The sequence below is a fragment of the Neoarius graeffei genome, chromosome 12 (assembly GCF_027579695.1).
Source record: "Neoarius graeffei isolate fNeoGra1 chromosome 12, fNeoGra1.pri, whole genome shotgun sequence".
Lineage (NCBI taxonomy): Eukaryota > Metazoa > Chordata > Actinopteri > Siluriformes > Ariidae > Neoarius > Neoarius graeffei.
In genome coordinates, this window is record NC_083580.1 from 14,348,054 (window position 1) to 14,373,204 (window position 25,151).

The following is a 25,151-nucleotide window of genomic DNA, read 5'->3' on the forward strand; positions in this document are numbered from 1 at the left end:
GTGACTATCGTGTCTTCCATATACGTCACTAAGAGATGTTATAAAGATAACAAAAATCACATGACAATAATGAAGATAAGCATAACATTTGTTCCTGTCCACAAACTTTCTTTGTAGCAGTGTTGTGACAGAGAGAAGGAAGATGATAGGAGTGCACTGATATGTCTTAAGGCATGTCAGTGACTGAAGCAAGAGTGAGAGAACGAGAGAATGAGACAGGTTGGACAGGTCAGTCCAGTGGGCAGGTATTCTGAATGCTCATCGGGTGTGGTGAGAGACAGGCAGCGAAGAGACTCAGATTGAAACTGGTAGTATAGAGAACATAAAAGAGCAAAGTATACTGAGTATTGATTGAGGGGGGAAAAAGTGTATTTTACATGTTGAATTAAAAGTGCTGCTCAGGTTTAAAAAAAAAAAATCAATCCTAAAGGACTACTCTTTGACTAGGATATTTGGACTTAAGTGGATGATTGGGCTTACATGGACACAGTGATGTAAACATTGCTCCTAGGTTGGCTAGTGAAGGTTTGACAGCTGAAAGACCATAGGAGGTGAGGACGCAGAACCAGAGACATGGCAGACGCACCAAAGATTGAGCTCTTCATCAAGGTCAGAGATTGACTTGCTGACATACTTTTGGATTTTCTAGTTGAAATCAGCACACTGTAAAGTTGTGAGTTTAGACAATGTTAAATGAACTACCTGTGTAACGTAATGGACTAAGTTTGTCCTGTTTGACTAAGTTTTGAGGCTTGTTTACTTCCAAGACTTGGTGTAAATGCCTGCACTTCCTGACAAACCTGTGGCAAAATCTCATAATTCGTCAACAATATTTGAAATGGCTCCATTCTGGAGAAGACAGAAAACCCCAAAGAACCAAAGAACAAACAGTCTCCTGCTTAAAACAGCTGTTTTTGTTTGTTTGTTTGTTTACAGTTATATCAAAAACTTGAATTTAAAATGTGTGAAAATACCAGGCATTGCTATATAGTATCTAATTTTCAAATGAAGCCTTTATTTTTTTTAAGAGATCAGCCTTTGTTGCCCACAGGCAAGTGATGATGGTGAAGGAGTTGGCAACTGTCCATTCTGCCAGCGGCTCTTCATGATTCTCTGGCTCAAGGGGGTTAATTTTACCCTCACCACAGTGGACATGAAAAGGTGAGAGAAATACTTGGTGATTATGCAATAATTAAAGATGTCATTAGTGTTCAACATAGCTACCCAACACTGCTATCAGTGATGTTCCACCCTACAGAGTTTAATCCCTGCCCTAATCTAATTTACCGGATAATTAAAGGTTTTTGAAAATGATAGCCACTTATAAATATTGTAGCCACTCTGTAGCATGGTAGATCTCCAGAAGTTGGGCAGGGTCTCCTGGTTCCTCATTCTTTAGATAATCATCTCATCACATCTCATTATCTCTAGCCACTTTATCCTGTTCTACAGGGTCGCAGGCAAGCTGGAGCCTATCCCAGCTGACTACGGGCGAAAGGCGGGGTACACCCTGGATAAGTCGCCAGGTCATCACAGGGCTGACACATAGACACAGACAACCATTCACACTCACATTCACACCTACGATCAATTTAGAGTCACCAGTTAACCTAACCTGCATGTCTTTGGACTGTGGGGGAAACCGGAGCACCCGGACGAAACCCACACGGACACGGGGAGAACATGCAAACTCCGCACAGAAAGGCCCTCACCGGCCACAGGGCTCGAACCCGGACCTTCTTGCTGTGAGGCGACAGCGCTAACCACTACACCACCGTGCCGCCCTCTTTAGATGATCAATGGTTCTATATTTTGAAAGATCTTCTACTTGGGAACTATTCTGAAAAGAAATCTCCGGAATAGAACCATAAAGGGTTCCCCCAGAGTGCAAACTGAAGAACCATTTAGGTGCTAGATGTAATCTTTCTTTCATTTTTTTTCTTTCTAAGAATGAACTTAGTGATCACCAATCTTCTTCCTGAGGTAAATCTATTTCCACTCTTGGGAGAAAGGTACTAGTCTATGATCTCAAGGTACAAACACTTGTCCCTGAGTGGTATTCTTGAGGTTATGCCTGTTGTAACATTATACTCTAAAGGGGTTTCATCTAGAACCTGTTATGAAACTCTGTTTGGTCTTGTATTGAATCTTTGTGGATTCCCCAGTGGGGCAAATCAAAGAAGCCTTCACAGTGGTAAATTTTATTTTTTCTAAGAACGTACCCAGTGATCACCAAGAGCCATCTTCATTGTCAGGCAAAAATATTCTCTGCAAAAGTAGGTCACTAGATACAGGATTGGTGACCTTCAACAGGGTACACCTAGAAGGGCAAAGTAAAGAACCTTTGAGGGTGCAATTAATTAAAAATAATTAATCCAGTTATCACCAAACTTGCTTCTAAAAACAGTTCCTGAAGGGTTTTTTTTCTAATTCCTTATTTTTTTTCCCACTTAGAACCTGTTATAAAATTTTATGTTGTATGGTCCAGTACTGAATCTTCAATGGTTCCCTTAGTGGGGCAAACCAAAGACCCCTTTCTGGTGGTAGATTTGAACATTTTTTTTAAAGAATGTACCCAGTGATCCCATGAGCCACTTCCATTCTCAAGTACAAAGGTACTAAACTAAGGTTTTAAAATACAATGCTTAGCTTTTTTTTGTACCATCAAAATGGTATGTTATTTGTCAGTTTATCTTCTTATAAAATATATTCTCTCAAGAGTATTTGATGGTTAATTGTTCTAACTTACTAAAGGGGTTCTTCTTGCAATGATGTACTCTTGAAAAGGAAACTATGGCTGTGTCCAAAACACCGTACTGGATACTGGTTGTCTACTGATCTTGGTGGAAAAGTCGTGAGTCATATGCAGTAAGTGCAAAGATAAATACTGCAAGTAGAAATACTTCACCTGCATGAGCATCAGTGCCGTACCTCCAGTGTAGATTCAACGCAGAAGTCTGCCACCAGCACCCTGTATGATGTAGCCTGTGATCATACAGACGTACTAGTCTATAAAACACTACACAGAAGTTGTTCATAGATGTCAACCCCTCACGGCTCTCACCTGTACTCCCTGGTAAAGAAATCCATAATTTCCATACCAAATCCATAGTAATATTTCATGCATAATAAAAATGTATCAGATCTTACCTAATACCTAATGTCAGATACAACCTTTGTTGGCTTTTGCGTGAAGAAATTAATTGACGGCTGTCTCTTTTTCTGGTTTGCATTCTTCACATGCATTTGAGATTTCATGTGTTCCCTCACGTCGTAAATTCCAGAGGCAAACACTTTCACGTCTCTACAACAAATTGTGCATTTGACATACTCACCCATTTTGGAAGCGATAATTATTCCATTGAATGTTTCTGTCCATTCGGGAAGAAAGCGACCTCCAGTTTTAGATATTTTGAGTTTTTTCTTCGGTGGTGCCGACATCTTGACCTCTTGACCTGTCTATTGTTACGCTACATGTGCTATTATTTCCCGCTCGGTGTGCGGGAAAATCACAATCGCGCATGCTCAGACATTTGGAATGGCTTGTTGGTACTAGTGGAAGTACCAGTTGAGTAATTCTAAATGTAGAAAATGGCGGCTCCCATGCATTTTCGTATTTCATGATGATTTTTTTGATGGTAATAAATCAAAATAATTTTAAGGTGAAAATGTAGAAAAATCCATAGTTGAATACCACTACGCCCGTACCATTTTTAAAATGCCAAAATCCGTCGGGAATACGGGAAATCCGTAGGGGTTGACATGTATCCTGCATACTATACTGTATACTAGGGTGGGGAGTAGCGTGCAGTACACAATGCATCCTGGGCCAGTACCAGAATCAGAATCAAGTTTATTGCCAAGTACGTTCTCACATACAAGTAGGCATATCGGATGCTCGCTGGCCGTGCTGTGAAAATTGTACATGCAGACGCTCATCTACATTTCCAAATCTGTCATTGTTTAACTCTTGAATATTTTCTATCGTGAGTACTATCATTAAAAAGCTTATAATTTCTGCTTTCCAAAGAAATTCATTTCGTTAAGATCTGTTCAGTACTTTGGGAGTAACGGCAGGTTGAAGTTGGTACAACAGAGCGCACTCTATTGACTACTTTCACGTTCAGAATCAGAATCAGAAGCACTTTATTGCCAGGTATGTTACACACACGAGGAATTTGACTCCGGTTCAACTTAGCTTTCATAGTACAGACAGAAAGAAAGTATAGGAAAAAAAAACCCCACACACAGAGAGAGTCTCACTGCAGTGAACTCCAGGGGGAGAATCGCGTTTCTACAGTGACGACCTTGAAGGCAGTGCTGGCTGGGAGAGCCAAGATAAGATTGGAATTTGTTTAGACTTAAGATGGGTAGACGTGTCCTTTTTCGCTTAACCCGCTTGTCCATTCCGGCCACCAAAACGATCCATTAATCTTTGCAAAGCCATCAACTTCTCCATGATGTTATCAATGTTGCGACTCAAATTCTGAATAGCCATTATGTTACCCATAATGCTTTGCACCTGGGGGGGTAACCAAAATAAACAAACTAAAACAACATGGTGTTGCACACTGACAGTAATCTTTTGAATTTAAATCTCCCTGAAACCTTCAAATAAGTGTCAAAACTAACTAAAACAAAGCTTAAAGAAATCTGCAAAGCCTTTTCTGTGGACTTTGAGAAATCAGTCGGTAAAAAAGCGCTTGTAAATATCGTATCGAACGCTTTGAACATCTCTACTTCGGGTGACAGTGAGTCAGCAGCCTTCTTCGTCTGTCAACATGGGTGTTCCAACAATTACTGACCTGCACAAGTTAAAACATTGGCAGAATAGCTGAGAAAGATCGACACCGATCATAGAAGAATCCACAGTGAAATCGTTTTTGCTGGGTGCTGGTTACGACGAGAATGTCGTAAGAAAATACAAAACGCTTTGTGCGTGGGAACACAAGCAAGGAATTAATTCAGTCATTGAAATACTGTAAACGCAGCAGAATTGTCAAATTTCTTTTTTAAGTTGATTTTGATTTCCTTCACTCTGATTTTCCTCGAGCTCATATGCCATTAGATTACAGTAATCTTTGGGCTGTTAGAAGAAGCTGTTCGGACTACAGGGTCAAATACTACATTTGATCTACCCATAGAAACACTGAAAAGGGAAGGACATGTAAGCTAACATACACTGCATCGTTTTCACTTTGTTTTGGGAGTTGAACCTTCAATAAAGTTGTCCTTTTCAGTTCTTTGATTTGTCCTTGTTTTTCGCACTTTTTATGACTAAACACAAAGACAGAGGGATTGTAGGCTTCGTGACTTGGGTCATCAGACTTTACTCCACCATTGAAGTGCGCAGAACACAGTCACGTGTTGTCCGTCGGTGTAAAATTTTGACGGCGAATTCTGTCTTACCACACTTTTCAACGCTTATCCTCTTTACAGTAGGTATTCTATAAAACTTTAAATCAGGAAAAGTCATTATCTCCCATGTGAATTCGAAGAAATGACTGAGGTAATCTGACTTAGTAAACAAATATAGCACCTGGTTACCCCCTCCAAGGTGCAAAGCATTATGGGTATGTGAAAGTAGTCAATACTCGTGTGACGTCGGGAAACTGCCGGTGATTTTTGAGCCACGGGAAAGTGGTCAGGCTCTCTTCTGATGGTTTTCCGACTAGATTACTCATGGATACCAATCAGATAACGCCTATTCGCCCCTTTCACATACAGTATCCCACAATCCACTGCACGGTTGGGAACTTCCAGTGGCCAGGCCCAGGCTGCAGATAACGGTACAAAAACCGATACCAGGCTTTATACTCAGTTTTGATGTTCAAATATCAGATGCAAGCTGAAATGTGATGTTATTAGATTACTTGTATATGTCTAGTTACTGGCTCCATGGTATATTTCATCAGCACAGAAGCTTTTAATCGGTCATCCTTATATTATCGCCCATACAGCCCTTTCACTTTCACTGTCTGCATTGTTTACACAAAATACATGTTCCAACTACTCAGTACTATAACTCTGGCCAACAACATTAACAGTGTACATTTACACTGATGACAAATTGTAAATGTGCACTCATTTTGAGTAGTGTTAATCTAGAAAATGTCTGAGAGACCATGTAAACCTATAATATTTGAACATCCAATATTTGAACATCGAAACTGATTATATAGCCCAATATTGGTATTATACCGTTATCAGCAACCTGGGTCTGACCACCGGAAGTTCCCAACCACGCAGTGGATTGTGGGATATGTGAAAGGGGCGAATAGGGATGTTCTCTATTTCTTACTGTTTCTGATGACGTATTCAGCAAAATTTTCCGTCTGCTAGTTTTGATGTTATGTTTCACCAGAGACTCTGAAGTGACTTTTCATAGCTTTGCCTACTTGTTTTTTCAAATCAAACTGATTCATGTACATAAACAACTATTCTAGAATATAATTGTAGTTGTTTTGATTAAAAATATTGAGATCTTAGTGGTTGGAATGAGAGTTTAAAAAACCAAAAGTCAGAAACGTGAGTGTCAACTTCAATTCAATGAACTGGAATTGTTTACTGGATGTGGCTCACAGAGTTTTTTCGAGGTTAGCCTTGAAAGCTGTGACTATTAATCGAAATAATTTTATATTATTTCATATAAACACTAGTAGGGCCTATTTAGAAATACAAAGGCCTACAGAGCACAAAGAGGGTATTAGAAATATTCTTTGATTTTGATAGAGAACGGTAGATGTGAATGACATTCAATGCTTATTTTTGCATATTTTATCATTAACATTGATTTCTCCTTCTTTGTGATGTATAAATGAGAGTTAAGATCAGCTTTATATTGCACAAATAAAGCCATTTGGTGAAAGTTTGAAGAAGAAAGTGTACCGATTTAACATCTTTACCTAATTAGCATAATTAATACGAATTAAATTCTAATTTTCATAAATTTTTATATACTTATATATATATATATATATATATATATATATATATATATATATATATATATATATATATACTTTATTTTAATAATTTTTCAAACTTTACATTCAGTATACAACCATCTATGTGCCTGCCAATTTCCATGTAAATATCTTGAAAAATAAGTGTACCAGACGGTGATGGAGGAGGTGAGGATGGACTCGATGATGGTGGTGTAAAAGTGCACCATCATTGTCTTTGGCAGATCGAAGTTCTTCAACTGCTACCGGAAGAACATCCTCTGCTGTGCTTTCTTGGTGAGAGAACAGGTATTCGTCTCTCACTTACGGTCCTGAGTGATTTTAGTGTTCAGGAAGCAGAAATACTCCATAGAGGTTACTGGGGAGTCAAACAGGGTGATGGGGGAGGGAGGGTATGGCAGAGCTCCTCCTGAAGTCTACAATCATCTCCACTGTCTTTAAAACATTAAGCTCTAAGTTGTTCTACCTGCACCAGGACACCAGATGGTCAATCTCCCACCTGTAGGCAGACTCAGAGTCCAATGAGGGTGGTGTCATCTGTGAACTTTAGGAGCTTGACAGACTGATGACTGGAGGTGCAGCTGTTGGTGTCCAGGGAGAAGAGTAGAGAAGAAAGGACATAGCCTTGGGGGGATCCGGTGCTGATGGTTTAGGAGTCAGAGACATGTTTCCCCAGCTTCACGTGCTGATTCCTGTCAGACTGGAAATCAGTGATCCACCTGCAGGTGGAGTCAGGCATGCTCAGCTGGGAGAGCTTGTCCTGCAGAAGAGCCAGGATTATAGTGTTAAGGTGGAACTGAAATCCGCAAACAGAATCCTAGCATAGGTTCCTGGGGAGTCCAGGTGCTGGAGGATGAAATGAACAGCCATGTTGACAGCATCATCTGCAGATCTGTTGGGTCTGTAGACGAACTGCATGGGGTCCAGGAGTGGGTCAGTGATGGCTTAAAGGTGGTAAAGCATAAGGTGCTCAAAGGATTTCATAACCACAGAAGTCAGGGCGATGGGTCTGTAGTCCTTTAATCCTGTGATCCTTGTCTTTTTGGGGATGGGAATAATGGTGGAGGCCTTGAAGCAGGCTGGTACATGACATGTCTCCAGTGAGGTGTTGAAGATATCTGCGAACACAGGAGACAGCTGATCAGCACAGTGTTTCAGGGTAAATGGTGAAACTGAGGTGGGGTTTACATTAGACCGTATCAGCGGATCATCAGATTAACGTTTTTAAAACGATTAACATGCGCACAGCAACACCAATACACGATTCGCCTGCACACAGCAACGCCAATACACGGATACGCTCGGCTCCGCAGGCATCCTGCGCTCCAAATCACTCCGCCCTGAACAGCGAGTGCCCTCTGGAGGGTGCGCACTCCGGCCCTGCGCAGCTCACAGAGCACGCGAGTGAAGTGCACGAGCAGTAATTCGGGACTGAGCCGCTGTGTGTGTGCTCTCAGTGCATATCGGGTATGCGCGTCACTTACCACTTGCAAGTGGAAGGATGGCAAGCCTAAAGACAATCATAACTACACAATGGGCAGTATTTGCATCAGTATTTGCAGTATTTTCATACTTTTATACTCTTTAATGAAAGGTGATACAAGGCGGAAGTCCGCGCCGTTTTCAGCAGTCGCGTCACATGACCAACGCCAGCGAATCAGGAAGGTGGATGTCACAGTGACGTTGTCCAATGACGACGCCAGCTAGAGCTCAGCACAGCGTATCCGCGTATTCTCAATGTTTACACAGCACCGGACCAGACACGATCTGGATTGAATACGTGGACGCTGGCGGATTCCCGTTTCCCGGCGTTTCCAGGCGTTTTAATGTAAACGGACAGTGCATCCGCGAAGAAAACGAGACAGATACGGTCTAATGTAAACTTGGCCTGAGTTGGGACCTGCTGCTTTGCAGGGGTTCAGCTTCTTAGAGTATACAGTGTGTAGTACACAAGTACAGAGTTTTGGACACAGCCTATCTGTTGTAGGACTCTCAATAGATCCATTAAGTTCTCCTACAGATGGGACAATCAGAGCTACTGTTTAGGTACCTAGGTTTAACATTATTTTCTAGGTATGTGTTTAGAGAAATGTAATTGGAAAACAATGTATTAATAACCATACTGTGCCTTGTGGACTGCAAATAACCTTTGAATTATTTGGATATCTGGTACCAAAATGCACCCGTTTAGTACATTTCCCAAATGTGCTCCTACTATTTGATAATGTAGATAAACTGTGTTGAATTCTCTACAAAGGTAGATTACCGAAAACAGGGCTGGTGATCTTCAAGGTTCAAACTGAAGAACCCTTTAGGGGTTGTCTAACAATTAATCCAGTGACCACCAAACCTATTCCTGGGCAATATCTGCCTTCACTCTGGCACAAAAGGTACAAAGGGTGCTAATCACCATTTGATTGCTTCTTTTTTTTCTCAAGAGCTCCAGAGGTCCTGAAGGACCTTGCTCCTGGCTCTCAGCCCCCATTCCTCCTTTATAATGGAGAGGTACGCACTGACACTAACAAGATTGAAGAGTTTCTGGAAGAGACTTTGGCACCCCCACAGTAAGTTTCACCTCGTACCATTAGGGAGTGTGTTGTATTGTCATGGTGGCATTCCTAAGAATTGGTCTTGCACAAACATTACACGAAGGACACTGAATACGTTTGTATGAAATTCTTGATAAAAGATATGACTATGTGCGCATGTTTATCATTCCAGATATCCCAAACTATGCTGTCGCTACAAGGAGTCTAATAGTGCTGGTGATGATATCTTCCACAAGTACTCTGCTTACATCAAAAACCCCAACCCTGGACTTAATGATAGTGAGAAATAGTTTTTTTTCTTCCTATGGGGGAAGGGGGGCCTGTTTTTATAGCTCGGTGAGGACCAAATGTCCACACAAGCATATACATGTGTGCGTATATATAAGGAATATCTAACAGTTTGGACGTCTTAGCAAGATTAGGCATTCCCACAGGGAAAACCTTTTCTTTTGGTTACTGAGGTTAAGGTTAGGTTTAGGTGCAGGAATAAAGTTGATTAGCTGCATTAATAATTATGTCAGTGAGAATTCTTCACAAAGAAATTATGACAAATGAGTGTGTGGGTAGGTGTAAATCCAGACAAGTTCCAAATTGAAGAAACATTCGGAACAAATGCAAATGAGTGAAAACAGTCTAAAACATTGTACACTTCAGCAATTATGATCCTACCATGCTTTGTGGCATGTATAAAAATGCTGAGCAGGCCCATTTGACCTCATTTAAATTTGAATCAGGATGGAAAGAGGAAAATATATTGGTATCTTTGAAAAAAAAAAAGCTTAATTTATGGGATAAGGGCTTGTTGCAAAGACTGCTCACAGCAGCAGAAAAGATTTCACCTTGGAATAGATTCTACAAGTCTGGAGCACCGCTCTAATGGTGCACATTTACTGACTGTGATTTTAGTGTGGTCTGTAAGCAAAACCCAGAAAAATGTTCTTCAAGTGACTGTGAACAGTCCATCTACAACTCCAAAGAGAAAGATATAGTACTTAAACAAAGACGTCGTTACAAAGACAAAAGCACCTTAGAGAGCTCATTGGTACAAAAACCACAGTTCATATTGTGAAACCAGTAATATGGTGAGATGAGTCATCATTCACCATACGCTTGATGACTGTAGTCAAGTCAAGTCAACTTTATTGTCAAATATGCTATACATGCTCGACATACAGCACAGATGAAATTTCAGTCCTCTCTGACCCACGGTGCAAACAGGCAATGCAATAAATAAAAATAGAATAATTGAAAAAAAACAAACAAACAATATAAACAGTATAATCACTCTAGATAAGAACTAGACATAGACTAAACACTCAAACAAACAATATAAACAGTATAAACACTCTAGATAAGAACTAGACATAGACTAAACACTCATATACACACACACACACACACACACACGTAAATTGGTGCAAATAAACAAACAGTCAAGGGCACTTGAGGTACAGCAGGTAAACATGAAATAAGCAGTATAAACAAACTAGCAGCTGTTAAGGTGAGGTAGTGCGGAATAGTGCACATGAGCGAGGTAAAGTGAGATGTGCGGTCCCTGAGTTCAGTGTGTTAATGAACGATGAGATGTATGTACAGTGGTGCTTGAAAGTTTGTGAACCCTTTAGAATTTTCTATATTTCTACATAAATATGACCTAAAACATCATCAGATTTTCACACAAGTCCTAAAAGTAGATAAAGAGAACCCAGTTAAACAAATGAGACAAAAATATTATACTTGGTCATTTATTTATTGAGGAAAATGATCTAATATTACACATCTGTGAGTGGCAAAAGTACGTGAACCTCTAGGATTAGCAGTTAATTTGAAGGTGAAATTAGAGTCACGTGTTTTCAACCAACGGGATGACAATCAGGTGTGAGTGGGCACCCTGTTTTATTTAAAGAACAGGGATCTATCAAAGTCTGATCTTCACAACACATGTTTGTGGAAGTGTATCATGGCATGAACAAAGGAGATTTCTGAGGACCTCAGAAAAAGCGTTGTTGATGCTCATCAGGCTGGAAAAGGTTACAAAACCATCTCTAAAGAGTTTGGACTCCACCAATCCACAGTCAGACAGATTGTGTACAAATAGAGGAAATTCAAGACCATTGTTACCCTCCCCAGGAGTGGTCGACCAACAAAGATCACTCCAAGAGCAAGGTGTGTAATAGTCAGCGAGGTCACAAAGGACCCCAGGGTAACTTCTAAGCAACTGAAGGCCTCTCTCACATTGGCTAATGTTAATGTTCATGAGTCCACCATCAGGAGAACACTGAACAACAATGGTGTGCATGGCAGGGTTGCAAGTAGAAAGCCACTGGTCTCCAAAAAGAACATTGCTGCTCATCTGCAGTTTGCTAAAGATCACGTGGACAAGCCAGAAGGCTATTGGTAAAATGTTTTGTGGATGGATGAGACCAAAATAGAACTTTTTGGTTGAAATGAGAAGTGCTATGTCTGGTGAAAGGAAAACGCTGCATTCCAGCATAAGAACCTTATCCCATCTGTGAAACATGGTGGTGGTAGTATCATGGTTTGGGCCTGTTTTGCTGCACCTGGGCCAGGACGGCTTGCCATCATTGATGGAACAATGAATTCTGAATTATACCAGCGAATTCTAAAGGAAAATGTCAGGACATCTGTCCATGAACTGAATCTCAAGAAAAGGTGAGTCATGCAGCAAGACAACGACCCTAAGCACACAAGTCGTTCTACCAAAGAATGGTTAAAGAAGAATAAAGTTAATGTTTTGGAATGGCCAAGTCAAAGTCCTGACCTTAATCCAATGGAAATGTTGTGGAAGGACCTGAAGCGAGCAGTTCATGTGAGGAAACCCACCAACATCCCAGAGTTGAAGCTGTTCTGTATGGAGGAATGGGCTAAAATTCCTCCAAGCCGGTGTGCAGGACTGATCAACAGTTGCTGGAAACGTTTAGTTGCAGTTATTGCTGCACAAGGGGGTCACATCAGATACTGAAAGCAAAGGTTCACATACTTTTGCCACTCACAGATATGTAATATTGGATCATTTTCCTCAATAAATAAATGGCCAAGTATAATATTTTTGTCTCATTTGTTTAATTGGGTTCTCTTTATCTTCTTTTAGGACTTGTGTGAAAATCTGATGATGTTTTAGGTCATATTTATGCAGAAATATAGAAAATTCTAAAGGGTTCACAAACTTTCAAGCACCACTGTGTGTGTGTGTGTGTGTGTTTGGGGGGGACTGCGAGGATGACATGTCAGATGCTGAAGGGGGGGCAGGGGGTGTGCAGGCAGAATCTGTGGCAGGGGGCAGAGGGGGGAGGAGGGGCAGAACAGGGAGGGAGTTGAGCCTCCTGACCACCTGGTGAAAGAAACTGTCCTTGAGCCTGCTGGTTTTGGCCCGGAGACTCAGCAGTCTCCTCCCCGACGGCAGCAGACTGAAGAGGTTGTGAGATGGGTGGGTGGGGTCACCTGCAATTCTGATGGCTTTGCGGGTGAGGCGGGAGTTATAGATATCCATTAGAGAAGGGAGAGAGACACCAATGATCCTCTCAGCTGCTCTCACGATGCGCTGCAGAGTCTTGCAGCAGGACACGGTGCAGGTGCCGTACCACATGGTGATGCAGCTGGTCAGGATGTTCTCGATGGTGCCTCTGTAGAAAGTGTGCATGATGGGGGCCGGGGCTCTTGCTCTCCTCAGTTTGCGGAGGAAGTACAGACGCTGTTGGGCTTTTTTGGCCAGTGATGCGGTGTTGTTGCTCCAGGACAGGTCTTCAGAGATGTGCACACCCAGAAACTCGGTGCTGCTCACCCGCTCCACTGCAGCACCGTCGATAGATAGTGGAGCATGCTGGGTGTGCTCTCTCCTGAAGTCCACAACTATCTCCTTTGTCTTCTCTGCGTTCAGACGGAGATTGTTGTCCTTGCACCACATGGCCATTTCTGTGTGGAGTTTGACTGCAAGAGCGCATGTGTTGCATACATCAAGAAAATCGTGAAGGTCTGAATGCAGGATTGCTATACTGAAGCAGTCTGGTGGCTCTGTTATGCTGTGGCAAGGTGTTTTGCTGGAATGGTTTGGGACCACATGTCCCCTTAGAGGGTCCTTCTACACAAAGACTCATTGGATGGTTTGATGAAGATGAAAATAATATACAGTAAATCATATGCTATGGATTTTGCAGTCACCAGATCTCAGTCAAACTGCAGTCCTATGGGAGATGTTGAACTGACGTATTAATGGAGCAGAGCTCCATACTTAAGAGAATATGGTAATGCATACACCTGATTTTTGATGGTTTTTGCAACCCTATGACAGCCATACGAAAGACGTATGTGTAGCACCACAGGGTACCCGATCGTAAGCACAAGGCAACGTATCTCAAACACTTGACCACTGGACAAAGAAATTTGTATCTTTATTTACATAAGAGGGTGGCATTGTGGTGTAGTGGTTAGCACTGTTGCCGCACAGCAAGAAGGTTCTGGGTTCGAGCCCAGTGGCTGACAGGGGCCTTTCTGTGTGGAGTTTGCATGTTCTCCCTGTGTCTGTGTGTGTGGGTTCCCTCCGAGTGCTCCATTTTCCCCCCACAGTCCAAAAACATCCAAGTTAGGTTAATTGGTGGCTCTAAATTGACCATGAGTGTGAATTGTTATTTGTCTCTATGTATCAGCCCTGTGATGATCTGGTGACTTGTCCAGGGTGTACCCTGCCTCTTGCCCAGAGTCAGCTGGGATAAGCTCCAGCTTGCCCATGACCCTGCACAGGATAAGTAGTTACGGATAATGGATGGATTTACATAAGATGGACTTTTATCCAGCACTTATTTTTAATTTACTTTAGAAAAAAACAAAACATAGGATTACTTACTGACACATTTTATGGAAAATATTCACGACAGTTTCATATAAAACTAGTTAAGACAGTTTTATTAGTCCACTAGCTTGTTGAACAGTTGACAGTTCCTGTCTTGTAAGGGTGGTAGACGGATGTAAGTGCAGGAAGAGTTTTATTGAAAGCACGCCAGCAGACAGATCCAAAACAGAGATAAAGGTAAAGTATAACAGGTAATGGTTGAGCAAGGCACAGACAGGATATCTGCGGTAATACAACACTCATAGTCTAAAAAAACAAACAGGATCAAAACCAGAAAAACAATACAACATACAAGGCTTGGTAACATCAGACGCAGGGTACAAAGCATATACTTCACAAAATATGTGTGTTACTGAGAGTCCTTATATGTATGCGCTGTGATTGTGCTCTACTCAGGAACAGGTGCAAGGTAATTAGTCCTAATAGCATTACATCTGCATGCAAATGCGTGTGAATGTGAAAGATGTAACCAGACAGCTGTTTGACATAGAGTATCAACTTCGATATTCGATCGTACCTCTATAGTAATGATGTAAAGTGAAAACACTGGTTCACTGCTGTCCACCAGGCACCCAGCAGAGTCACACCATAATAAATGTCGTGGTGTTGTTTCTGGTGCGTGGCATGCGGTGTCAAAGAAAGGAAAAAAATATGTATTTGCAACTGTGATGTGTATCTCATTATTGGGATCACTGTCACAAGACAATGCAGCAATTTACCGATGCAAAATACACAACGATACACAATTCAGTGGTTCGTATGCTATAATATTATTATTCCATTCAGGTTGATTTTGCGCCCTTGCAAATATTTTGCTCATATACTCATCAGGAGCTCCGCTTTTAGGCAGTGCCTCAATATCAATATTAGAAAGCGCCTCACCAGGATCTTCAAATGGATGGAAATGTGAGGGATGTTTTGTATATTTTGAAAGAATGGTGTTCCAGACTTGTTGACTCTATGCCAAGGCAGCTCATGGTGGCCCGAAACCTTATTAATATTCTTTATACTGGTTTTTCCTTTAATTATTTGCATACATATTAGCCTTTACTGTATGTATTTCCAGTGCTGGAAAAGAAGTTTCTGAAGAGCCTGATGAAGCTGGATCAGTATTTGCTTACCCCTCTTCCATACGAGTTGGATAAGAACCCGAATTTGACTCAGTCTACCCGAAACTACCTGGATGGAGACTCACTCACTCTCGCTGACTGCAACCTTCTCCCCAAGCTACATATTGTCAAGGTTCTAAACATTATGTCTTTTATTATGTGTTTGTCATAACAGGGGCAAACGTTAAGAGTCTAGACTACTGACACAAAGGTCGTAATCTAAGTACCACAAAGTTATTATTGGATCCCTGAGCATGTCCTTCAGTGCTTAATTATTTAGCCCAAATATAAACCTGTATAAAAGCGTCAAATCTCATCTCATTCATCTCATTATCTCTAGCCGCTTTATCCTGTTCTACAGGGTCGCAGGCAAGCTGGAGCCTATCCCAGCTGACTACGTGCGAAAGGCGGGGTACACCCTGGACAAGTCGCCAGGTCATCACAGGGCTGACACATAGACACAGACAACCATTCACACTCACATTCACACCTACGGTCAATTTAGAGTCACCAGTTAACCTAACCTGCATGTCTTTGGACTGTGGGGGAAACCGGAGCACCCGGAGGAAACCCACGCGGACACGGGGAGAACATGCAAACTCCACACAGAAAGGCCCTCGCCGGCCACGGGGCTCGAACCCGGACCTTCTTGCTGTGAGGCGACAGCGCTAACCACTACACCACCGTGCCGCCAAAGCGTCAAATGAATGTTTGTAATTGTAATGCAATACTTGACAGAGAAAATATTCAGAAGTCTGAGACCACATTGAAAATCTGGGATTTTTTTTATTTAAAATTGGAAAAAAATGAATTTTCGAATTTCAAAATGTTTAAAACAAAGGAAGTACATGTTCAGTATTTGGAATATATAAAATATTCAAGGTCCTGTACTACTTCTAGGTCTCTATTTAAATGTAAGTGTGCATAATCTCCTCATGCCTAATCTCTTCTGTTGAAGTATGTGTTCACATGATACTGCGAAGGATTTAAAATGTAAAATCAAAATAGAAGATGGATCATAAGATTTGGCACCAACCTGTAGAGTCTGTGCCAGCTTGCGTGCTGTGCGCCGTCATTAAAGCAAAAAAAAAAAAAAAAAGGGGGACATACCGAATACAAAGAAACTCTGAAATTCATGTAAAAAAAATTCGAAGATTCACTCAAGTTGTTGTCAGTGATATAATTTGTAATGGAAATTGTTGCATTAAATTAGAAAACAATGCAAAATTGAAACATTTTCCTTTGTGGTCTCAGACTTTTGGACCCCACTCTATCTTCAGTTGGCATTGTCATTGCCTTTTGTTTAAAGTGACTTGCCGCTGAGAGCATTCCAAGCACTTCAGGTCTAGCAGCTTTTCAGCTTTTCTCACAGGCTCAATAGTGAAACTCTGGGATTTGAACCTCAACCTTCTAATCACTAGTACAGAGCTTTACCCCGTAAAACAAACACTGCCCCATTCGATGCTATTCACAGCCCTTCCAATCGTCACACATTTTGTGCAGGAGCACTGCATTTTAACATCAGAGTATGTTTATGTTACAGGTCAGAATAGTAGATCAGGTGGAATTTTTCAACCTAGGTTAGAATTTTTAACCCAGTTCATAATTTGATACTTGTATTAAAGAGACTTATGGCCCTTTTCCACTACCCTTTTTCAGCTCGCTTCAGCTCACTTCAGCCCGACACGGCTCGCGTTTCGACTACCAAAAACCAGCACGACTCAGCTCGTTTCAGCCCTGCTTAGCCCCTAAAACTCGCACGGTTTTGGAGTGGGACTGAAGCGAGCCAAACCGTGCCGAGTGAGGTTGGGGGCGTGAGCAGACACTCCCCTGTGCACTGATTGGTGAGGAGGAGTGTCCTCACATGCCCACACACGCCCCGCGAGCGCGCTGGGATCTGTAAACACCGCAAACCCGGAAGGAGAAGAATTACGAATTACGAGAATTTCTGAAGCCTTATGCGCCTCGCCTCATCTATACGCTCTTGCCAGTCAGTATCTGTTGGCGTTGTCGGTGACAACAAGCCACAGCACCAAGACCAGCAACACTAACGACTCCATGTCCTCCATGTTTATTGTTTACTATTCGGGTCGTGAGACTACCGCTTAAAAGATCACTGAATCAGTGACATACAGAGCATCGTGGACGAGTTCGCGGAGCGCAAGGCTCGTCGTATGCCCTTCAAATAATGCGCGCAGTAGGCTATTGATGTTTTATTATGACCAGTGTTGGGCACGTTACTTTCAAAAAGTAATTAGTTATAGTTACTAGTTAACTTTTCCCAAAAAGTAACTGAGTTAGTAACGGAGTTACTTTGTCATAAAAGTAACTAATTACCAGGGAAAGTAATTATTCCGTTACATTTTGTCCCCCCCCCCCCCCCAAAAAAAAATCAAATTCAGTTAGTGTAATCATAATAAAAGTGAATGTTAAATGTGTTTAATGACTGAAATGGACACTTAACAGAACCAGTTAGTAACATTATCTACACTATATTAATATTTTTGTGGGACAATGTGAGATAAGACATCTATCAAATGTAATATATTTTTGCAGTTATTAAAATTATGTTACTAATTACTGGCCACTGACGAGGACAAACGCTTTGTTCCTCGACATAATGTGCATTGCACGTAAACACTCTTGCCTTTTATTTCAAGTAATGAAAAGTAATGGCTGTATTTCCAATGTGAAAGTGTCTCGTGTCTCCCCGCCCCACACGAAAGCAGAGTAAAGAAAGGCTGAACGAGCAGCGTGCCAGATGAGAACAGCTTTAATAAAGTAACGCAGAGCATTTTATTGTAAGTAACGGGAACGGCGTTATAACGATGTAAAAAGTAATTAGTTAGATTACTCGTTACTAAAAAAAGTAACGCCGTTAGTAACGCCGTTTATTCTAACGCCGTTATTCCCATCACTGATTATGACCCATGTACAGTATGTCGCCGAATGTTTTTTTGTTTGAGTTACATGTTCGTTTGAAGGACTTAATGTACAAAATAACATAGTTGCACCCCGTAGTGTTGAAATTGGTAAACACAGTGCATTCAGTGAGGTTTGCACCGCCCTCCTTTTATTTCTGACTCTTCCTGTCACCGTTGCAACCTCTGAGCGCTCATTCGTATGCCCTTCAAATAATGTGCGCAGTATAGGCTATTGATGTTTTATTATGAGCCATGTACAGTATCCTAATGTTTTTTGTTTCTGAGTTACATGTTCGTTTGAAGGACTTGATGTACTAAATAACATAGTTGCACCCGGTAGTGTTGAAATTGGTAAACACCGCAGTTGCGGACATTTTGTAGCCTAAAATGATGTTATGATAAGCTTTAATAAAGGGCCCGGTCATTTGCCCCGCCCCCGGCCCGGCTCTGACTTGTTCCGCCAGTCACTGATGTCACTGTTTGCGCTGCTTAACGACATCACGTGACGTCCACCCACTTTCGCTAACTCCACCCAATGTGTCCACCCACTTCCAGCCAGCACGGTTCAGCGCGGTTGTAGTCGAAATGCAACTCCAACAGCCCCGCTCAGCTCGACTCAGCCCGACTCGGCACGGCACGGCTCAGCCGCGTTTGTAGTGGAAAAGCGGCATTACTATATCTCAGGTTAGGTTTAGGGTTAGGATTTGGGAAGACTTTGTATTTTAAACTTCTTGATGATGTAATAAGAAAGAAAGCACAACTTTATTCATCACACATTTGTGAAATTTCCTCTCTGCATTTAACCCATCTGAAGCAGTGAACACACACACACGTGAGCAATGAGCACACACGCATACCCAGAGCAGTAGGCAGCCATGCTAACAGCGCCTGGGGAGCAGTTGGGAGTTAGGTGCCTCGCTCAAGGCCGTCCCATATTAACCTAACCGCATGTCTTTGGACTGTGGGGGAAACCGGAGCACCTGGAGGAAACCCACGCAGACACGGGAAGAACATGCAAACTCCACACAGAAAGGCCCTTGCTAGCCGCTGGGTTCAAACCCAGAACCTTCTTGCTGTGAGGTGACCGTGCTAACCACTACACCACCGTGCCGCCCAATAAGACTGGACTCATTCATAAATTCAAAATATATATCATTTCCATTTCATTGCAATTGTTGCTGGTCTAGTGGTTAAGATGTTGGGTTAAGAAGGTTCTGAGCTTGAAGCCTGGTTAAGTATGAAAAAAGACATTTTAAAAACTGTTAATTTGGTAGATAGGAATAGGACAGACAGACGAGAGGAAGGGGCGGCACGGTGGTGTAGTGGTTAGCGCTGTCGCCTCACAGCAAGAAGGTCCGGGTTCGAGCCCCGTGGCCGACGAGGGCCTTTCTGTGCGGAGTTTGCATGTTCTCCCCGTGTCCGCGTGGGTTTCCTCCGGGTGCTCCGGTTTCCCCCACAGTCCAAAGACATGCAGGTTAGGTTAACTGGTGACTCTAAATTGACCGTAGGTGTGAATGTGAGTGTGAATGGTTGTCTGTGTCTATGTGTCAGCCCTGTGATGACTTGGTGACTTGTCCAGGGTGTACCCCGCCTTTCGCCCGTAGGCAGCTGGGATAGGCTCCAGCTTGCCTGCGACCCTGTAGAACAGGATAAAGCGGCTAGAGATAATGAGATGAGATGAGATGAGACGAGAGGAAGTACTTGGTAAGTATAGCCAGAGAGGAAGTGGATGGAAGAAAGAGAGACAAAAGAAGTGATGGAAAATAGATTTATTGTTCTTTCGAGAACCCCTTCAAAATCCTAGCTCCTGTTTTATTAATTAGTCCCCAAAATAAAAGTCCCTTTTAAGAATCTTAGATAATCCAAAATTTTACCAAGGTTGGAAATTATGAACTCGGTCAAAAATTTTAACCCAGGTCAAAATTTTTTTTTTTACCCAAGTTGAAATTTTTGACCTATAACATTTACACCCCAAAATATGCCAAATCAAAACAGCAGATGACCCAGTCAACATATGAATCTTGAGTGATTGACAGTTTGAACCCTCCTTTATGAACTGAGGGCTGGAAGGCCTGCCCTGCTCCATCTGTCTTACATTAGCATTTGTAGTAGAGATTAAATACAATGAAGTGTCAACTCAAACACTTTCCAACTTACAATTTTACAAATAATTTTAAGGGTGATGTGCAAATATATTGGCGTGCATGCATATACAGGGTTTTACGGTAAGCACTTTCAGGGGAAATTTTGCTTACCTAAAAAATAACTGAGTGGAAGCTTTCCCCCCAAAGCATCTGTTGGTTATTACAATACCCTATATATAGCACATTGCAGTTTCAACCTCTGTCAAGTGAATTGTCAAAGGACTATATCAAAAAAGGCATATTTATCTCTATAATTATTATATTTATCCCTATTATTAGTCAACCAGTTTGGATTATTTCTTCATGCAGTGATGTAAAAAAGGCTATATGCCCATAATTGCTGTAAACATACTATTTTTAACTAGCCTGTTTGTGTATACTGACTGATAATGTTGTATGTAATTCCAGGACACTCACTACATCTGACTGCATGACATCTATACCCCTATGGAAGACGGGTTTTTTTTTAAATTACACCTGTTAATTCATTCTTTATTTGCTCTCTCTTCTCAGGTTGTGTGTCGAAAATATCGTGAGTTTGAGATCCCTGCAGCTCTCACCGGTCTGACTAAGTACCTGGAGAAAGCCTACCAGCAGGACGAGTTCCGCTACACGTGCCCCAATGACGCAGAGATCCTGCTCGCCTACCACTCAGTGGCCAAATATCTCAACAAGTAGATCGAGTAGAGCAGGGGCTGGGTGGGGCTTGCAAATGGAGTGGCTTTGGGCAAGTCTGAATAATATGTCTCGGAAATAAAATTCTATGTTAGAGGTTTCAAATGACCTTTGGTTTGTAGGTGGAGGTTCTTTTTTGTACAAATGAGACATTATGTGTATTGTGAGCATTTGCTGCCTTCTTTGTTTCATATTAGCATGTTTTTTTTTTTTTTTGTTATTACTTTTGGTGCTGCCATAGTCTGTGCGTATATGGAATCATTTGTCTGTACAATTTACAGTGTAAAATCTCATCTGAACAATATTGCTAACCATTTGAGGTTTCTGTTGGTTCCTGGTGATTTTATAATGGCTTATAATAATTACTGATGGGTTATCACAGTAGAAATGGTCCTAATGGTTGATGTGGTGATGAGTGTGAGTCATTCTAGATGAGTTAGATGCTGCTAGATGAACTTGAAGATGTCCTACAGGAGTCGGGTGGTCTCTGTCATGAGCTAGCAGAAGTAAGCTGATGTATAATGGTGATTTAATGTACCTAATAGACTTTGGTTTAATTATTCTAGACTGCAGGCTTTCTGTAAGAAATATAGGACTTGCACACCATTAGGACACAACAATTAAATTAATTGGGTGGCACAGTGGGGAGTGTTGCTGTTTCACAGCACCAGGATCCCTGGTTCGATTTTACTGTGTGTGTGTGAATTTTGCATGTTCACCCCATGCTCACTTGGGTTTCCTGAAGGTTCACTGGTTTTCTCCAAAAACATGCCAGTACGTGGACAGGTTATGCTAACTTGCTCATAGGTAACTGAAGATTACTGAAGATGAACAAATCCAACCACAATGAATATATACGAGATGTGTAAATGAATCAAGAATGAAGACCAAGTAGTCTAGTGGGAAAATGTTTAAAGGACATGGGACATGAAACATAAATGCACGCTATATCAGTTTCTTTCCATTAAAAATATGAAATAATTGCATCAACAAATACAAAATTATCTATTAAATTCAGCAAAATCGTTATATTCGTGATGATTATATGGCATTTCTGCTCGAGCTCCGATATGCATATTTTACAACCGGAAGAGCCGCTGTCATGTGATCATACGTCACAAAAACTTTCGGGTACAGCACAAGCGGGTAGATGAATATGGAGAAGTGTGAATCGTGATGATGACGAATGCGACAAAATAGTTTTTGTGTCTTGGATGACAAGAAAATTGTTTCGTTTTTAGTGTTTAACGTACATTGAACATCATGGTGTATTGCGACCTCCCAGTCAGTCAGACGCGCTGTTACTCCTGTTAGCAATGTAGCTAGGCTCAGCATGGCCAATGGTATTTTTTGGGGCTGTAGTTAGATGCGACCAAACTCTTCCGCGTTTTTCCTGTTTACATAGGTTTATATGACCAGTGACATGAAACAAAGTTCAGTTACACAAATTGAAACGTGGCGATTTTCTATGCTATGGAAAGTCCGCACTATAATGACAGGCGTACTAACACCTTCTGCGCGCTTCAACAGCGCATTGATACCTTCACTCGGAGTTGTACCATTATTTTTTAGACAGGGCGGACGGACTAGGGCATTCGCCCGCCTGGCCGTGCCCGACGAGGAGCGCTCTCGGCCGGCTTGGGAGGCAGACAGCAGCCCCTCCCGGAAGTGTGGTTTTACCATGGGCCTCATGCGGTAAGGATTAGTATTATAATTTTGGGTGTATCAATTATTGATTATCATAATTCTGACTCGTTTCGCCATTTTGAATGTTTTCATCTCGGACTCTGGAAGCATTGTATCTCAATCAATCTCGAAAAATATCAGCAAAAAAAACCTAGCTTGCAACGGACTTTAGCTAGATCTCTGATGAACTTTCAATGTATGATACAAAAATAATACTTCTTTCAACAGATCATTAGCCTTTGAGCAGAATTGTTTTTAACTTACCAGGATGTGTTATCGAGCCGACCGCTTTCAGTTTCATGGGGATTGAATGAACTCTCACTCTCAGAATCATCTGACCCGTCAGAGTAAATACAAGATCCATGTTCATGTGAATTTCCAGCTATCGGTTCGAATTGATAGGGTCTAACTTCACATCTCTGTGAAACATCGGGAATGTCACTGTCGATGGTGTTCATTTCGGTAACCTGTTTACATTAGATACCCAAGCGCTGGCTCCTTGAAAAGTTTTTGTGACGTCATGGGTCATGTGACCGCTTAGCTAATTAACGAATCATTGTTTTACGCTGATGTATAAAAAAGTTGAATAATGTGATGATTTTCACATTTTTGACGCCCTGCAGTGATTTAGATGGCATTTCTTATGTCCTTTATACATAATTATACCCAGAAAAAAATCCATGTCCCATGTCCTTTAAAGGGGCCAGCTCACCCTTCCCAGAAGCCTCTGCACTAAGTAATGAGTTGCCATTTTCAATGCCATCACTATTCCACTGTGTTACATTTGAAAAACAATCCGCAGCAATGTGGTACCAGCCTAGTTCATAGATCGTTAACTGTCACATGAAATTGAATATATTTTGTCATTTATATTTGAAATTATTTTGACTGATCCATTCCATTTTTGTTTGGTTATTCAATTTCCATTGTGGCGGCACGGTGGTGTAGTGGTTAGCGCTGTCACCTCACAGCAAGAAGGTCCAGGTTCGAGCCCCGTGGCCGGCGAGGGCCTTTCTGTGTGGAGCTTGCATGTTCTCCCCGTGTCCGTGTGGGTTTGCTCCGGTTTCCCCCACAGTCCAAAGACGTGCAGGTTAGGTTAACAGGTGACTCTAAATTGACCTTGAGTGTGAATGGTTGTCTGTGTCTATGTGTCAGCCCTGTGATGACCTGGCCACTTGTCCAGGGAGGGTGTACCCCGTCTTTCGCCCATAGTCAGCTGGGATAGGCTCCAGCTTGCCTGCGACCCTGTAGAAGGAAAGAAGATATCAGGCATATTGTGTTCAAAATTGTTTTGTTTAATTCTGGGAAGGGTGAGACGGACCCTTTAATGGATACCATTATGGCAATTTCCACTAACATACATACATATATATATGGGGGCGGCATGGTGGTGTAGTGGTTAGCGCTGTCGCCTCACAGCAAGAAGGTCCTGGGTTCGAGCCCCGGGGCCGGCGAGGGCCTTTCTGTGTGGAGTTTGCATGTTCTCCCCGTGTCCGCGTGGGTTTCCTCCGGGTGCTCCGGTTTCCCCCACAGTCCAAAGACATGCAGGTTAGGTTAACTGGTGACTCTAAATTGACCGTAGGTGTGAATGTGAGTGTGAATGGTTGTCTGTGTCTGTGTGTCAGCCCTGTGATGACCTGGCGACTTGTCCAGGGTGTACCCCGCCTTTCGCCCATAGTCAGCTGGGATAGGCTCCAGCTTGCCTGCGACCCTGTAGAAGGATAAAGCGGCTAGAGATAATGAGATGATATATATATATATATATATATATATAAACTGTTTTCTTTCTTTAACAATATTACACATGCCATTCAATTCTGTATAAGAGAAAAAAGCACTGAAACGAATTTAAGAATAAAATAAAATAAAATATGAATATTAAATTGTGACAGTTTAACTTGTGCATCTTTATTTACATCTACTAGTATTTGTAATTTACTACTATATGAGCCAAAACCTGATTTAATTGCCTGTTGTGTGATATTAACAGAGATTATGAAAGTTAAGAATGTGTTATGTGTATCTTTTGCCTCCCTGTGGGTCTGGGCTTTTTACAAATAAATACGCGTTTACGTTTTTACACCCCACCTGCATTCCGGAAAATCCCAGCTCCTACAGTAGTACGGTGGGGGGACAACCCACAGGTAAACAACATTGTCTCTGATTGGCTTGTTCAGACTGAATCAGCCAATAGCGAAAGAGAATACTGTCACGTTTCTCAGTCTGACAGCT

General features: G+C 41.8%; 1 protein-coding gene across 1 annotated transcript; it reads left to right on the plus strand.

Moving 5' to 3' along the window:
- Positions 1 to 214: 214 nt before the first annotated feature.
- Positions 215 to 21,341, plus strand: clic3 (chloride intracellular channel 3). The gene is made up of 6 exons (XM_060935563.1): positions 215 to 609; positions 1,052 to 1,161; positions 9,404 to 9,529; positions 9,687 to 9,793; positions 15,448 to 15,623; positions 21,072 to 21,341. Exons 1-6 carry the CDS (start codon positions 574 to 576, stop codon positions 21,234 to 21,236), a joined length of 720 nt encoding a protein of 239 aa, XP_060791546.1. The 5' UTR covers positions 215 to 573; the 3' UTR covers positions 21,237 to 21,341.
- Positions 21,342 to 25,151: the final 3,810 nt, after the last annotated feature.